Source organism: Physeter macrocephalus, unplaced genomic scaffold, assembly GCF_002837175.3.
Source record: "Physeter macrocephalus isolate SW-GA unplaced genomic scaffold, ASM283717v5 random_31, whole genome shotgun sequence".
Taxonomy (NCBI): Eukaryota; Metazoa; Chordata; class Mammalia; order Artiodactyla; family Physeteridae; genus Physeter; species Physeter macrocephalus.
Window position 1 is genome coordinate 46,298 of NW_021145317.1, and position 16,910 is coordinate 63,207.

The 16,910-nt window shown below is 49.7% G+C and overlaps 1 protein-coding gene across 12 annotated transcripts in view; it reads right to left on the reverse strand.

Moving 5' to 3' along the window:
• Positions 1–16,910, reverse strand: part of LOC102994886 (RNA-binding protein Musashi homolog 2) — a 176,821-nt gene that overhangs the window by 45,463 nt on the left and 114,448 nt on the right. For all 12 annotated transcript variants that reach the window (XM_028483447.2, XM_028483444.2, XM_028483445.2 and 9 more), the window contains exon 4: positions 7,302–7,416. In XM_028483447.2, coding sequence (XP_028339248.1) covers positions 7,302–7,416 — 115 coding nt within the window. The remainder of the gene's footprint in view (positions 1–7,301; positions 7,417–16,910) is intronic.

Here is a 16,910-nt window from a genome sequence, read left to right on the forward strand (position 1 = left end):
CACCCTCTTTCACTTTCCTCTGCTTGTTGGTGTCACAGCTTTCACCTTGACCAGAAGATCTGTCATCAGACCTAAGACAGAAGTTTGCTGGACTAGACATCAGGAGATGGGTTCCAGCCCTGCCTCTGGCCCAAGGCCATGCCATTGGGGTTCTTCCCTTCCTTCTGGGAGCATGAGTCTTGCCATCTGTAGAAAGCTTTGCGGGTCCCCTGAAGTGCTGATGGGCCCCAATTCTCAACAGAGACCAGCTGTGGCTCCTTTCCCTCGCTTCGGCCAGAGCCTTTCCAAATTTGCCGTCACAGCTCACTGGCCAATTGATCTGTTTACACCCCACAAGGGTCTTGCTACTTGCTCTTTCCGCATGAGTTTATTTCCCAGCACTTGGTGTCTTGCTGACAGAGGGATGCCCAGACCCACCAGGATGACTTGGCAGCTTTGTCCTGACTGCAGAGGAACAGACCCCAGTCAGTCCCTGAGCTCTGGCAGCCAACAGGGAAAGAGAGACAGAGGGACAAAGAATAGGGACAGAGACGGGGACTCGGGTGCCTTAAGTGGACACACACATACTGGCTCCTTCCTTGGTATTTATTTCATGGCTGGCCAGCCCAATTCGCCTCCAAATTAATCACCTGCTATCAAATCAGATCTTTCAGCAATAGACTTCTTACCATTATTTCAACAATACTGATTAATGAATTATATGCAAACAGCCAAATCACTGCTGCCCAAGGGCTTTCCTAGTGAAAAATGACGTCTTTGCCTCTAACTTCAGTGCTGGGGGTCTTAAATATTTTAGTGTTAACGTGACAGCAAAAACCTAAGCCCATGTGTCACCTTCGAGACTCGCTCAGGGTGGGTGGGGTGGAGGGTCGTGGAACGTCCAGTCCCTCCCTGATTCGAGTCACCAGTATGATTCCACTGTATCTGCCTACTTCCTGGCACACTCGCAAGTCTTCACCAGGAATGAGGAAAAGAATGGTCAAGTTCACCCCAGTTTGGGGCCTCACCCCAATCTTCCCGGGCACGTCAAAATTGTCTCCTGTACAGCAAAGATGAGAATTTGGCATCTGCCCGAGTGGGGGATCTTATCTCCACCTCCCATCGGCGAACATCCTCTGGGTTGGGAAGATGAAATCATAAATTTATAATACAACATTACTTCAATTTTCCTCTTCATTTACTGCCGTGCAGCCCAGCTCTGCTCCAGCGGTTCAGAGTGCCAGCCACATGGGGGAAATTGGCTGGCTGCATATCAATAGCACATTACAGCAGACCCATGCGGACGCTCCATCAAGCCACATTACGTTGAGATGACCCAGCCACCGCTTCCATTAGCAGCCGGGCCCCTCCCTCACTGGCCACTGCACAATTTATTTGCTCCAGTACTCTGGATGCCTGATCAAGCCCACGGTAATTATCTCTTGTCAAAAAGGAAAAAAACCAAGCCTTCGGCCTGGATGACCACCTTTCTTGCAGACAGGCTTTCCATTGTGGGAAGAAAAAAAAAAATCAGAAATCAACAAGAGAATTTGTATTTGCCAGTTGGCTCATTTGGGGCACCCCCCTTTTGGGATGCTGGCAGAATTCTCAGAATTGTGGTTCTAGATCTTTGTTCCAACCCTAGAAGATGTCTGCACATGACTCATCCTTTTCCAGGCTCTGTTACTCAGCTACTCAGAGTCACAGAAAACTGCTCCCACCAGGCCCCCAACTTGAAAGAGACAAGAGACAGGGCTGTTTATCCAGGGAGCTGCCAGCGTGTGACACATCTGCTGCGTGGCGTGCAGAGCATTGCCTGGGGCACCACGGTGGCTTCATGAGGTCTGCATACAGAGGCGACACCAAGTGCCAAGGGCCCTTTCCAGGCCATAGTCTACAAGGACGCTGGGCCCCCGGAATCATCTGGAGTTGCAGGGGTTCCTCCAGACCTGTGCTGTCCCATTAAAGTTTAATTTAAATTATATGAAAAGAAAACTTCAGTTCTTCAGCCCCATCTTAAATGCTCAATGGCCACATGTAGCTAGCGGCCACCATCTTGCGCGGTGCAGATATGGGACCTTTCTACCACCGCAGAAAGTTCTAGTGCATATTGTGCTGCTCTAGATGGAAAATGAAAAGCTGAATTTTGAGTTTCCTCTGTTTACTAGAAAACAGCTGAACAAATGGAGACCTCCTTGGGGATGACCTCAACAGATATTGTGGGGAAAGATGAATCCCAGTTGAAATTACAAATGAGTCTAGGCATGCGGCTATACGTTCCAGCCAATCTCCTTCTGATCAGTGAATGCCAGCAGATTAGAGCTCCTCATCCCTTCCAGGCAAAAAAAAAAATTTTTTTTGTCTTTCATTTCCGAGGGGCTTAATGTTGGGGAACACCGGGTCAGGATTTCACAGCGCTGCTAAGAATGCCTCTGGCTTTCTTCAGCCGGTCAGCAATGTCTCTCCACTTCTGGCCCCGCAGGGTGAAGCTTCTCTTCAAAGCCTCAGCAATGAGGTATTTCTCTATCACTGCTACCAAACATGTTAAGCAGTGTGTGCCCAGCGAGGTCAAGATAGTTAGAGGCAGTAGGATTATACGGCTGAGAAGGCCAAGAGGAATCAGATAGATCAACAATAATCATGTTTGCTTTTATTAAGTCCACTTTCATTAAGAAAAACCAAACAGATTCTAGTGCACTGGGTGGGCGAGGCAGCGAACAAAGTCTGAGAGCTGCAAAAATACCTTTCCTAAGGGTCTGAGTTGATTTTGGTTTTGTCTAGCTCAAAGGCAGGGGGACTGACCTAAGGATGACTCCTCCTCTTCTCTCGTACACTTTCTTAAAGGAATTCCCATTGGGCTGATTATTCCACGACTCGGTCAAAGGCTATGAAAGCTAAAACCAAAACAGCTGTAGGTTTCCTCCCAAGAACGTCTGCTGCCACAGCGAGAGAGATCAAGAAAGAATAACTGCAACTGTACGCTCATCAGCCTCCCTTTGATGAGACCTCCCGAAGTATGGAGAAAATCTTAAAGGGTATTTAAAAATTAGTTCCACAGTTTCCAAGTCATTTATAGACCAGTGTGTCTGCTGTCTCACTAGGATGTCTACTCCCTGATATCAGACTTCTTTCTCTGGTGCCTCCTCAGCATCTAGAACAATGCCTGGCACTTAGGAGGTACTCAGTAAATATTTGTTGAATGAATGGATTTAAAAGCTTTAATGGTTTACAGTCTCGCTTCTAAAAATCCCTAACAGTGTTATGTATTTTTCTGCTCTTTCGACAATAAAGGTTTAAATCACTGAAACCTCATCTCATTAACAAACTTAAAAAAAAGTGTTTCTGCGTGAGCCAAGTTCAGTAGCCAAACTGTTGGTGGTGGCAATGGTGGTGATTCTAGGACTGATATGCAGGCCTAGTGCACCACAGAGATGGTGACCCAGGTGACTGATGGAGTCAGGTCAGGCCATCTTGCCAAAGGATTACACTTCATTGGTGACATCACTTTAAGGGAAGAAGCAAGGGCTTCAGTTACAGCACAGCAGATGGTACTCTCCTCGACCAAGAGTCCAGAGGCCCAGGGTGCCAAACTGTGCCAGTGGGTGAAAGACAGGGAAGCCCTGGGAGTTTCTGGTGAGCGCGTCAGAGAAAGCTCGGTGAAGACCCCAGCCTGGCTGGGGAGGCAACAGGCCAACCTGATCGTGAGACTGTGAGTTTGTTCCCTGGGTGGTGGGTCTGAGTCCCCCTTCTGCCTGGACCGCAGGCTGATCTGGTTCCCAACTGGGGACACATTTGGGGACCTCTCAGGAGGCCCCATCTCAGCAGGCATCTAGATGGCCTCAACATAGTAGCCGGGGAATTCAGGAGGGCTGGGAGCTGATGAGGTCTGGAGTCCAGTGCACGGATCTTGTTGGGAGGTAGAAATTCAAAGATAATCCAACTCCCTTGGCTGGGGGTCCAAGGAGGAGGCTGCAGGTGCCATGGCAAAAGTCACACACAGATGCAGGTCTAGCTATGTTCTCGGTCACTGGCAGGAAGGGATCCCAAGTGTCAGGGTGTTGGATACCTACTTGGGTGGTAATTTGCCCGGGGCTCCCCAGTACCTTACTAATAACAGCTCCCAGTTTGAGTATATATTACTGTATTTTGTTGATTAGAAGACACAATTTTTTTTTTTTTCACATCTTAACATCCTGAAAGTGGGATCCATCTCACAATGTGGTTTAGTTAACAGTATATATTTTTTCTTTCTGGATGGTACACAAGGTGCATTCCACCACCCATGGCAGCTTGAACTTGACAAAATACAGCACTGGTTGGGCACGATACGGCTTCATTTATCCTCAACAATCCCATGAAGTGAGGGTTCCCATATCCCTATGGATGGGGTAACTGAAGGACAGAGAAGACTGTCCCTCTGAAGTCACACAGCCGACCAGACAAGAAGTCCAGATCTCCTGATTCTGCAGTCCTGAGCCGTTTCCTGTGGTCCACACAGCCCGCCTTGGTGGAAGCCAGACCCACACCATCAATTCCACCCAAGAGCTCTCTGCTTGCTTGGGGGTGGAGGAGAGCCTCGGTGACCTGAGGGGGCCTGCCTGGGGCATAGGGGTTTCTCCTGGTGGCAGCCTCAACCAGAGCTACGTGGGCAAAAGGCCAAACCCTTAAGTAGCAAGGGTATGGGGGATGGGTATGAACTGGGGGATGGGTATGAACTGGGGGGAGCCTATGACTCAAGAACTAGACTCAAGAACTATAGACTCAACCACAATGACATTTTAAACCAGCTATTACTACCTCTTTACTGCAGCTCAGGTAAGTCATAACCTGAAACATGAGAGAACAAAGTTGGGGAAGATGAGTGAGCACCTGGCATCCATCACATTTCCATCCCTCAGAGAGCAGGAACCAATCAGATGGCATCTGGAGAAGCACAGGGACCATGTGGGTCTGCCCACCACCAACTGTGGTCCAAGCCACTCGGCCCACCACCTCTCCTCATACACGCGCTGCCTGGACCTGCCCAGCAGCAGCCTTGATGGCCCTCGGGGCTCCACACTAGGACCCTTGCATTCCAAGCTATTTCTTCTGTCTGCATGGCCCTTGGCTTGCTCATCCTTCTCATCCTAGCTGAGATGTCACCTCCACAGGGAGGTGTTCCCTGATTCCTCCAACTAGTTTCCATTCCTCATTATGTGCCCATAAAGCACCTCACAACTCTCTCTATTATGAGTAATAACGTATCCGTGTGATGAGCTGTTAAATGTCACCTCTCTCACTAGACCACAAGCTCCATGAGGGCAGGGACCACATCTGCCTTGTTAGGCACTGTCTCCCAGTGCTGGCCCTGGGCCAGGAACGCAGTAGGTGCTCAAGGACTATCTGCTGTTGAACGCCTCCTGCGGTCAACAAGGCACCTGCCTGGGCTCCCATTATGAAACCATTGGTCTGTGGAGCACCGAGCCCTTGCTTGGCATCTGGGGAGAATACAGCTGCCGCACCTTTGCTCTTTGGCAACTGACATGAGTGAGCTGGCTTTGCTCTACACCTCTGCTTCCCCAGGAAGAAAACCTCCCCCAGGCAAGCAGAGAAAACCATGGGGTACATGATACCTCACATAAAGGGTATCAAGTGAGAGGCAGAAGGGTGGGGGCACTTCCTGAAGATCTGGATCCTAAAAATCTCCCCATTTGATGCCCTAGGTACTTTATACTCATCATTTGAAATTCAAGACTCTGAAAGCCAGCAGGCAGTAATGGGCTCAACTCTTTTAAGATTTCATTTTAAAATTTGGAAATATTAATCCATTTGGGGTTTCTTTTGGTATATAACATAAGGTAAAGGCCACATACAAATTATTTTTAGAGCAAGAGCTACACAAGTGTCTTACAGTCAACCAGGAAATAATTCTCATTGATTTTTTAAAATTAATTTCTTTATAATAATTAAACTCATACAAGGAAACACATTTAGTTTAGGCTCCTTAACTTTTTCTATCAACAGGTGCCTTCCTATATGCCACACTATTTTAATTACTGTAGTTTTGGACTATGTTCTGATATTTGGTCAAACTCTCTTTTCTCTCATTTCTCTTTTTAAAAATTTTTCTTATTTATTCTCATGTGTTTCTTCTTCCAGATAAGTGTTAGAATCATTTGGTCAATTTTTAAAGAATTACAATAGGAATTTTCCTTGAAATGCTGTTAAAGCTAAAAAATTAGCTTTAACATCTTAGCCATTTTGAGAATTCTCATGGCATCCTTTTCCATTTTTTAAAGTTCCTCAAAATAACTTTACCTGCCTTGTTACTTCCTCAGACAAATAGATACAATTCTTTTAAAGATCTAAATTCTAAAGCCAAGAAAAGTTTTATAAATTTAAAACTGAGCCAAGAATGATTTAAACAGCAGCAAATCTGAAAATACATAAAGAGCTTATCAAACAATATAGAAGAGGGACTCTTAGCCAAACCAAATGAAACCCATTAAAACTAGACAGACCGTGTGCCTGAATGGAATTTTACCATTAACTACCATTTATCCCATTTAATTAGTATTTTCCCGACACACAATAACTTGCACTAAAATACCGTTCTCTCGCCTTGAAATTTCTAATTATTGTTGCGACCCACACCATTATGCTTCTCCACTGCTTTCTCCATCTTTCATGCCATTTAAGCGGCACGATTTTCAATTATCTATGCAGGACGGACAGAGATACCTTTAAGGAAGGGGCATAATATGCAACTCAATTTCTCTAAAAGCCAGGAGAGATCATTTTTCATCAGAACAAACATACTTTGTCTTTCATCATTTTTTTTTTTGGCAAATAAAGAAAAAACAGGTTATTTAAGACATCCATTTAAACACAAATTTTGATATCCCAAGAGAAAAATGTTAAGTCACTTAAACAGACAGGATTATCGCCCACCATTACCACATCCCCTCCTCTCCCAAGTTTTAGAAAATGTAGCCTCGGCCCACATAAGTTAAGCCAGCCAGGAGTCCATAGGTCTTTAAGAACTCCCAGTCAGCAGAGAGGGCTGAAGCAAAGAGAGTAACATTTCCGCCTTTTAAAAAAGGGAGTGGAAAGGGGAAAAAATAGCATCAAGTACCTTCTATGAGCCAGGCATGAGACAAGATGCCTATCTATCTATCTATCTATCTATCTATCTATCTATCTCTGCTAATTTAATGGTCACAACTGTCCTGTAAGAGGGATTATCACCCTCATATACAAATGGGGAAGCTGAGTCTCAGACAGGTAAAGCAGTTTGCCCAACTGGAAGGTGACCCAGTCCCCAGGGTCCAGCCCAGACTCACCCAGCATCCCCATGCCAAGCATGAAAGCATCCATGGTATAAGGCAGTCCCCGGGCCCGGCCTCTTGTCCCAGGTGGGAACATGACTTCCTTCGGCTGAGCCTTCTTACATTCTACCTGTTAAACAGAAAGGCGAACAAATGAGATGCAAATGAATTCCATGTAAATGTCAAATGCAGAACTGATCTGGTTACCAGCTAAGTTATTTTTAGCCTTGCTCCTTACTCACTGTAAAAATAGTCGTGCCGAGTAAATGGCCTGCAAAATAAATATTGAAGAAAACACACCACTTGTGCAAATCCTGCAAAAACCTACAAGGATGAGATTGGGTTTGGAGGAGCGGCAAGGACATCGGCTGAAGACGCACAGGTGTGGGCTGGAGCTCAAACTGAAACCTGCACAGAAGGCTTGAGAAGGCCGGCGATGGCTGTTGGATGCGTCTGTGAATAATAACAGCAATAGTAATAATCCGTCATTATCGTTCAGCCCTTTACATGTTTACACATTCCTCTCAGGCTCCATCAGGTCAGTGACTCTTCATAGCAGGCCACTTGATCCTGTCTCATTAAACAGACAGGCCAGTTAGTCTTAGCTCCATTTCACAGATGAGAAAACTAAGCATCAGAAGGCTTGTGTAACAAGCTCTAAGCCATATCCCAGCAGGTGCAGGCCCGGAAGCTGGATTTTTAAAATTTCTAGGTCAGCGATGCCACCATCTCCATAAAACCTGCCCCAGCACACTCCCGAGGGAAGTAATGAGATTAAACACGGATTACCGGTTTCTCACTTTGCAGCTATGTCTTCAAGTGGTTGCTAATCTTTCCTTTCTGTTTCCCCCTCTGCCTCCAAAATTTCCTAATCCTATTCTGCTCACCTCCAGAAGTCATTTACTTAACAACCTTAATGATAGGTAATACAAACCCTAAGAAGTAAGTAAAACTGCTGCCTGTTGAAGTTCCTACACTGTTATTACTAGTGTTGCTTAGGCCCTTGATCAGCGCTTACTTGCTTTTAGTTTACAGATAGACTTAACAAGCCTTGTTAGCCAGTAATCAATCCCATTGCTGATGAAGATGGGATGTTGTAGAGCAAGGCAGGAGTGCTTAAAGCTGCCGGAACTAACAGCATGGCAGCCTGATAGTGATGGGGAAAAGACAAGAATCAGGTACCTTATTTTAAAAAGCAGTCTGGGGCCATATAGTATAGGAGCCAAAACTTCACATAGCTCAACAGCTGCTGAGGGGCACTATCACACATTAAATTACTATGTGCTCACGGCATGTCTGAGAGATGAAGAAAAAGTTAAATTGCGTGCAATGTACTTTGTTTTAAAAAGGACCTACACGGGTTATCCATTACGGAGATATTCTCATTCCAAATACTTCAACTAAAAAATATTTTAGTGCTTAAGGCTAGGGGGGAAGCTTTAATTACCTAAAATATTAACTCCTCTTTCTTCAAAGATGCCGGATAATAAGTATTTACTGTTGCTCTTTTTTTTTTTTTTTTTTTTCCTGCAGTATGCGGGCTTCTCACTGTTGTGGCCTCTCCCATTGTGGAGCACAGGCTCCGGACGCGCAGGCTCAGCGGCCATGGCTCACGGGCCCAGCCGCTCCGCGGCATATGGGATCTTCCCGGACCGGGGCACGAACCCGCGTCCCCTGCATCGGCAGGCGGACTCTCAACCACTGCGCCACCAGGGAAGCCCCTACTGTTGCTCTTTAAAGAATGATAACCACGCATGCTTTAAAAAAATGGGCAAAATGGTTCAACATTCATGACTGATATGTTTAATACAAAGAGTTTTTATAGAGTAAAAAGAAAGAGATGAGCATCTCCACAGAGAAATGGGTAAAGCACTCAAACAGGCAATTCAAAAATGGCTAATAAAGAAGCATACATCCCCCCAAATGTGTGCTTTTTGAAACAGCAAAAGCCATAAATGTATACACTTCCTGCAACCGAGAAATCCTACTTACAGGGATTTATCCTGCAGGGATGAGGCTGTTCACCACAAGCATTAATTATAATTTTTTTTTTTAATAAAGGAAATGTCCTAAATGTCTAAGAACAGGGAGTTAGGCCGAGTTTGGTTCATCCAAGCTGATTGAAAGCTACACAGCTACGGAGAAGCAGGCTGATAACAACATACGCGGGTATTGGGAAACCCTCAGTCCCGGGCAAACCGGGACGGCTGGTCACCCTAGCTGCAAGAGGTGGGGAAAAAATCAAATTACAATACCTTTGGAAAATAAACAAGTGTATATATCATACGGGGAAAAGTACTAAAAAATTACGCCAAAGTTGTCTTAGTTTGCTCTTTACTTCCATTGTGCATTCTATTGTTGCTGTTTATTCCTCCAATTTTTTTGCTTCGAGCATTACTGTGGCAAGCGAGGCGGGGTGATTCACAAGAAATAAATTCGTCAGAATTGGGTCTTTTCGATTTCTCTCATAAGCCCAGAGCTGACATTGTGCTCCCGGACTCCAGATCCCATCCCTGGGACTCAGAAGCAGGCTGAGAAGCCTCATTTGCAAGAGGCTGCCTGAGCCTGGGGAGATGGGTGTGCTCTGCAGAGGCAGACAGATAATTACCTAACGCCAACACCGGGATCTGGAATAATACGCTAACCAGCTCACTTCCTAATAGCCCTATCGGTGACAATCTACTGCATTGTCTTATGAAAACCTGCTGCCTGTTCCTAGGCAACCTGATCAACGAAAATTTCAGGTTTATACAATTTTCATTTAGGAAACATAAAGGTTAACTGACTGTAATGGGAGTATTTTAAACAAACCCACCTCCTCTTCCTCTCACAGAACAGGGCTGGCAGCTCTGTTGAATTCTGCTCTGTCTGGGCTGGCGATGTTTCGGGCAGCACCGGCTGCGTGGGTTCTGTCAACCCCTCGCCCTGTCGACGGTGAGTGCTCCCGGAGGCCAGGGGCCGTGGCACACGCTCTCTCTGGGGGACCCCGCACGTCCCGGGCACTTGAGTGACAGGCAAAGGCAGCAGTCACACTAGGGTGCCTGGCCTGGCCTGGCCGGCACGGAAGCCTTCTCGAAAGATTTCTCAGGACCAGGAGGCCTGCCCCCGGCCCTCACTACCTTTGATGATCTCATATGAAGAAAGCACACAGAAGGGAAAAGAGGCATAGCTCTTCTCCCCCTGGATCCTGAGTCCTTGCAGTGGGCCTGGGGCTTGCTGAGCATGAAACTCTGTCCTTCGCCCATCAGACTGTGAGTTCTCAGGGCAGGGATCAGCATCTGCCTCTACTTCCTGGTCCCTCAGTGAGGTTCCATACATTGCACGGATTGACCTACATGCTCCTTCAGGGAGACCCGGTCTGCTTGATGCCATGGTGCTGAGGAACGCGACGTGCCCAGCAAGCGCTGGGCAGCGGGGGTGCAGAGACACACAAGGCAGGGCCCCATCCAAGGGCCGTCAGTCTATGAAAAGAACAGGTCCTGACTGCCTTGTTCTCCTAACATTAAGGCAAATATTCATCTGTCAACCTGTCCCTTGTCACTTCCAGGCCCGGCAGCCTCTGGCACCTCTTGAGCGAGCCTACATTTGAGTAATCCCCATCCCCGCTCTCCTCCCACTGGGCCCTGGGCAAACCAGAGAACTTGGCAGGAGCACCAGAGTTACAGTCAGAGCCAGAACTCGGGGAACCAGTCCATCTCCGCAGCTCCACACACTCAGTCATCCGGCCACACGCTGTCCCAGTTTTCTACTGCTGTGCAACAAACTCCCCCAAACTTGGTGGCTCTGAGCAATAATTTATCACGCTTCCTGGTGGCTCTGAGTGCGGAGTGGGCCCAGCGGGGCTCTTGCTCGTGGTCGCTCATGTAGCTGTGGTCAGATGATGGCTGGGGCTGGAGCCAGAGGAAGCCTGCCTCGGAGGAGAGCCAAGATGCCTTCTTCCCTCCCACGGCGGGCAGCGGATGCTGCTTTGGCTAAGACTGTTCATTGCGGCTTCTCCGTGGCACTCGGTCTTCTCCCAGCGTGGTGGCTGAGTCCCGAGAGGGAGTGTCCCAAGCATGAGCATCCCAAGGGACCGAGGCTGAAGCCACCCAGCTTCTTAACTCAGCCTTGGGAGTCACACTGTTTCTTCCATCACCTTCTAGCGGTTACACTGGGCTAGCCTGGATTTGGTGTAGGAGGGGGACACTCTCAAGGACATGAATGCGGGGAGGCCTAGGTGACAGGGGCCATCTCTGGAGACTATCGCATGAGATCAATGGAGAGCAGTGAACAGACAGGACAGCGGGACCCTTGGTGACGGGCTTGCTGGGGGCTGCCTTCACCATGGGGCACAAGGCAGGGCACTGAGGCTCCCTTCCCAGGGCAGCCCCAGAGACACTTATCTGGCTCCCCAGGTAAAGAGAAGCAAAATAGGAGTGGTTCTCCTGGTGGTCAGATCTGCTACTCCAGCTCTTTCAGCACCGTCCCTTTTATGGTTAGACCCCCTCATTTATGGTATATGCTCCCCACCACCCACACCCAAAGCGCTCACTCTCAGGCAGCCCTGGTGGGGGAGGAGTCTGAGGGAGAAACATCTCCGAGGCTTGGGTCTCAGGTGTCCTCAATCAACAGCTCAGACCTCACCTCTGCAGCTTCTCACCGCGGCCGCCATCAATACTGTTGCAAATGGCAGCTGGAGAAAGTCATCTGGGTGGAGGGACAGAAGATGGAGTGGGAGTTCCAATGGGATCTGTGCTCGTAAGAAGCCTCACAGGCCGCTTGTGACCAACTGCTCACACCAGGAAGATGAGGTCTCCATTTTCAAGCTTCACGGCTGGCAAAGCCACAGAGTAACCCCACACCGGGGTCCAAATGCCAAGACATGCCAAGCCCCCAAAGCGAGAGGGATTTGCTTTAAAATTCCAATCTCCAAATATGCTGCTTTGCTTGGCAAACTGGCCTTGGAGGAGAGGGTGTGGCTTCCCCGTAGCCCATGCAGTGATGGGCTCTGAAGGATGACCCGGCTGAACCCTCTTCAACGACAGAACTTCTAGGCTGGTGGCTGTCCCTCCAGAGGGTGACTCGGAGGCTACTGTGAGGGTGACGTGTGGTCTCTAGCCCTCTGTGCAGGCGGCTCGTTGGTGTGGGATGCCTCCGCCCATCTGGGTCCAAAGCAACTCAGCGAGGAGGTCTGTTTCTAACTTTATATTTAGAAAGAATTTCAATAGGACAGCACAAAGGACACTGCACACCCCTTATCAGAGTCACCTGTTGTGAACATTGTGTGGCTTCTGCTTTATCATTTGCACACCCTTCGTCTCCGTCTATAACCATGTATTTTGCCCTGAACCATCTGAGAGGGGGCTGCATACATTACGGTTTGCGTTTCCTAAACATAAAGATACTTTCTTACATGAGCACAGTACAGTTAGCAATCTCAGGACCTTTAGCATCTATAAAATACTTGTATCTAATCTGCCTTCTGTACTCCTATTTTGCCAGTTCACCCAATGATCCCTTTCAGAGCAGTATGCCCACCTTGTAGAACTGGAAGCTGAGGCCCACGGACACCATACATGGTGCCTGTGGCTTCAGAACCAGTCTATGTCTGGTGGGGCTGGGTTTGAACCCAGGTCGGCCTGGTGTCACGGCCCAACCAAGGCAGTGGGCCCCGTGCCACCCCCTCTCTAGGGGGGCGATGCTTGGCATTGGCTTTGGAGAAGGCGCTGGGACTTCAGTGGGAACAGCTTCCCCGCAGCTACTCTGAGTGGCCGCTCTTGCCCAGCTGGCCCGCAGCCCTTGCTCAGGCAAGCTCCCTGCCGGGCACCTTTTGGAAGAGGCTGGCAGTCTGAGAAGGATGCCACGGTCTGGGAAGTGAAAAGGCTTTTGTTCTTCCTTGGTCTCTACACAAACGGCCCTGGTCAGCACGTGTCCCAGGGCCAAGAGGGAAGCCTGGTCCGGCCTCAGTCTGGCGGAACACAAGCCCCGCAGCCGTGGCCTTGATTTACCACCCAGAACAAGGAAGATCTGTGTGGCCTGAAGAAGCCAGCGTTTGCAGCTTCACTTCTTGCCCCAAACAGGTCATGTTAGAACCATTTACTCCTCTAGGGAGAGAGGGGCCTATTTCAAAGGATAAAATAGATCTCAAAGAGATCAACCTGGACCATGTGGCTGGCAGGAGGGGAGGGGACAGCTGTAGGTCAGGCCTCTCGGGGTGGGCGAGCGCTCGGGGGGCGGGGGATGGCTTGTGGCTTCTGCTGTGGGCACCATCCTTCTGCGGAGCTGCCCGAAAGACACAGACACCTGACCACCGGCATCTCCTCTGACTCAAGCTGCACCCCCTCCCCAGCCAGGTCCCGGTGGGCTCCAGGCCAGTAAGGCCTCTCTGAAGCCCCAAGATGACCATCTCCTGCAGCCCCCAGGCTCCGAGCGGAAGGGCGATGACACTCAGGTATAAAGATTCTGGGGCCCTGCCCCGAGCCAGCAGCTCCCCAGGCTCTCCAGTGAGGCAGGCGGGGTGAGCTGCACCCCAGAAACCACACACAGCCCCCGACTGTGGTGTTCCCCATCACAGCCTTTCTTCCTCCTGCCTGCTGCTCTCTCTTGCCCTCTTTGCCAATCACAAGCCTTTCTGGAGACTCCAGGAGGGTGGACCCTTCACGGGGCTCTTGCCCTCAAGGATCCTGCAGAGCAAGACAAAGCCTAGGCAAGCTCCTCGGGGAGGAACTGAGTCTACTGTCCCGCCCCGTGCATGGTGCCCAGAGTCGGCCTCAAGAGCACGGCAGCTACAGAATGTGCTAGAGAACGTGCAGCAGCTACAAACAAAGATGAGGGCCCTTGTCCCACCATCACTCAGAGTTTCAGGACGGCAGCTGGGTGAACACCTGGCCTGAGACACCATCACGCCAGGGGCAGCAACCACACCCTGGAAATCCTGGCAGCCGCCCTGGGAAGACCCAGTCCTTGACTCCAGCGGGAAAGGGCATCCAGCCATCTGGCCATCCCTGCGCCTCCCCAGTGCCAGCTCTTGTGCCCTATGCCAACGCGGAGAGGACCCTCAGCCAGGCAAGACCGGCAAGTGAGGGGAAGGGAGGTCCGTGTCCCTTCCCTGCCTTCCTCCCTTCCCCAGACATCTCCATCAGACACTGTCCTTGTAGACAGGGAGCAGCGTGTGGCCAAGCACCAGAAGACCCACTTGTATGGATAAGTTGTCTTGTTCCAATGCCAAGGGGTCCTCACAGATAGGGGACCCACCCCCGCCATGGAGTCTAAGGAAGAGGGGGTTACTGTGCAAACCGAAAGGGAAATGCCAGCCTGGGAAGTGAAGGAGGCCAGCAGAAACATCTACCTTCAAAGGACACACGCTCGATCTAAGTGGCCCAGACCCATTCGTGACAAGCACTGAGAGCCCCACCGGCCATAGAATCTTGACTCCCCCCTCTCTGGTTAGCAGAATTACTCTGGAGAAGAAGGAACATATTGTTTATTGAGCACTCCCCAAATGCAAGGCATAGTCATGACATCCTCGTGTGTGTCTATGTCTCTGTGTATACATTTATTACATAACGTAGAATATATGTCATGACACATACCTGTAATGCACATAAAGCACAGTGCCTGGCACACAGAAGTCCTCCAAGAATGCCCTGTGCTCTCAACACCCTCACTAATCGACTCCCCGTTTCCTCCGTGAGTTGGCCTGACTCACCCCATGGTTAGAGTAGAAAAGGAAACTGAGGCTTCGAAGAAGGATTTGTCCAAGGTCACAAAGCCAGATACCAGATAATAACAAAGCTAGGATTCAATCCTAGGTCCTCCAATTCAAAACCCCTGTCCCCACCTCTCGGCCTCTGGCCAGCCCTTCCCTATCTCCCTCTATCCACCCGTCAAGGCCCATTCGGAACTTGTTCCTCCCACAAGGCCATCCCCGATCCTAGTTCCAGAATTAATTTCCCCACCACTTCCGGGACTAATTTCATCCAGTTTCCTCTGCTCAGTATTTTATTAAAATCAGCGACGGCGAAGTGAAAACAGTCATAAACCAATACCATTAGCACCTCCTATTCAGCAGGCAGGGCTGGGTGGGGACACAGATGAATTCAGGATGTCACTCAGAGTCTGGGCAAGGAGTGGAGAGGAGCTGGTCCCTAACCCTGTCCGGAGACACGTGCCCAGTGTCCACCGCAGCCTCCAAGGGGTGCCCAGATCCAAGGGGACCTTGTCCTGCAGCCTAGCCTAGAGGCTAAGGTCCCTGGTTTCGTCTCTGCTCCACTGCCAGTTCTGAGCTGGGACCAGCTGCCTGACTTCTCTGTGCCTCAATTTTCTCATCTGTATAACAGAGTAACAGCAATGCCCACCCCACGGGGCTGCAGTGAGCTAAGAAATTAAACTAGCTAATCCTGTAAGTGCTCACGCTGGATAAAGCTAGCTGGGTCACACCTGACTGTCCTCCACATGGAGCCTAGGTGCGAGCCTTTCAAGGTGATAAAGCTAGTTCACATCTACGCTTAAAACGTAAATCCCAAAGCCTGGGGAGCACAGCGGAAGGGAGAAAGTGGCCGCCGCCCCGCAGGCTGGGAGATCTGGCCTGCCGCCACTAACTTTCTCCCTGACCTCCCCAACCTGCTGGCCGGATAGGCCCGTCTTCCTGCTTTCATCAGCAAGGTGTGCTGAGGGAGCTTCCCAGGCTGCACTATTTGGGGAAAAAGCTGATGGTGGCAGCAGCAGCTGTTTGTTTTTTTTTTTAATTTCTGGGAACCTGCAAGGGCATTTCAAAGTGGAAAGAAACCTCAGCCTCCAGCAGGGGTCCAAATTCTGCCACAAGCTGGGTGTTTATCCCAGTCTGTGGTGGGCTTTGCCAGAGACCCTGCCCAGGCCTAGTTTCACTTCTCAATTCAAAAGAAAATAAAATAAGAGGGCAGCTTGGGCATCGGCTCACACGTCCCCGGGAAGTCGGGCAGGGCAGGTGAGTGCAGTCAGAGGAAGAACAGGCCCCAGAGAAGGGGAGCAGAGCAGCCTCTTCCAGGCGTCTCCAGGCCCCCTCCCGACCCTGTACCCCCTGGGAGGCAGGGGTAGCACACATGGAAAAGCACAGAGGCCTTCGGCACTGAGATACTGAGAAGGATGCTCCGCTCTCCCCAGCCCCCCTGCAATGACCTCACCAGAGGACAGATGAAGGGCAAACGAGCCACAGAGCTCAGGCAATGGGGAGGCCGCCTCCCTGCAGGCCAAATTACTTCTGCCTAAAGAGCGACAGACATTTACCACCCAACCACCGCAGCCCTCCCCGCTGCCTCCCCACACTTCCCTCAACACAGAGATCCTGCTGCTGGCACAACAGAGCTGGTACAAACAGCTGATACACAAACGGCACGTGTGGATGGGTGCGCACGCGTGCGCGATGGGGGGGTGGGCGGGGAAGGACCTCTCCCTCCCCCACGTAAACACGAGATTCATTTATTAAGTGCCTCTCTGGCGTTTCCTTTTTATTTTTGCCTTCATCCTGCTTGTTTAATGTTACACTTGACATTCTCATTTTATAGATGGCAACAGAAGCAGAATGGATGGCTAAAATTAGCTTACGAGTGAGAATGAGGCTACAAATAGGATGGTGAACACTTAAGCCTAGTTAATTCCACCCACATT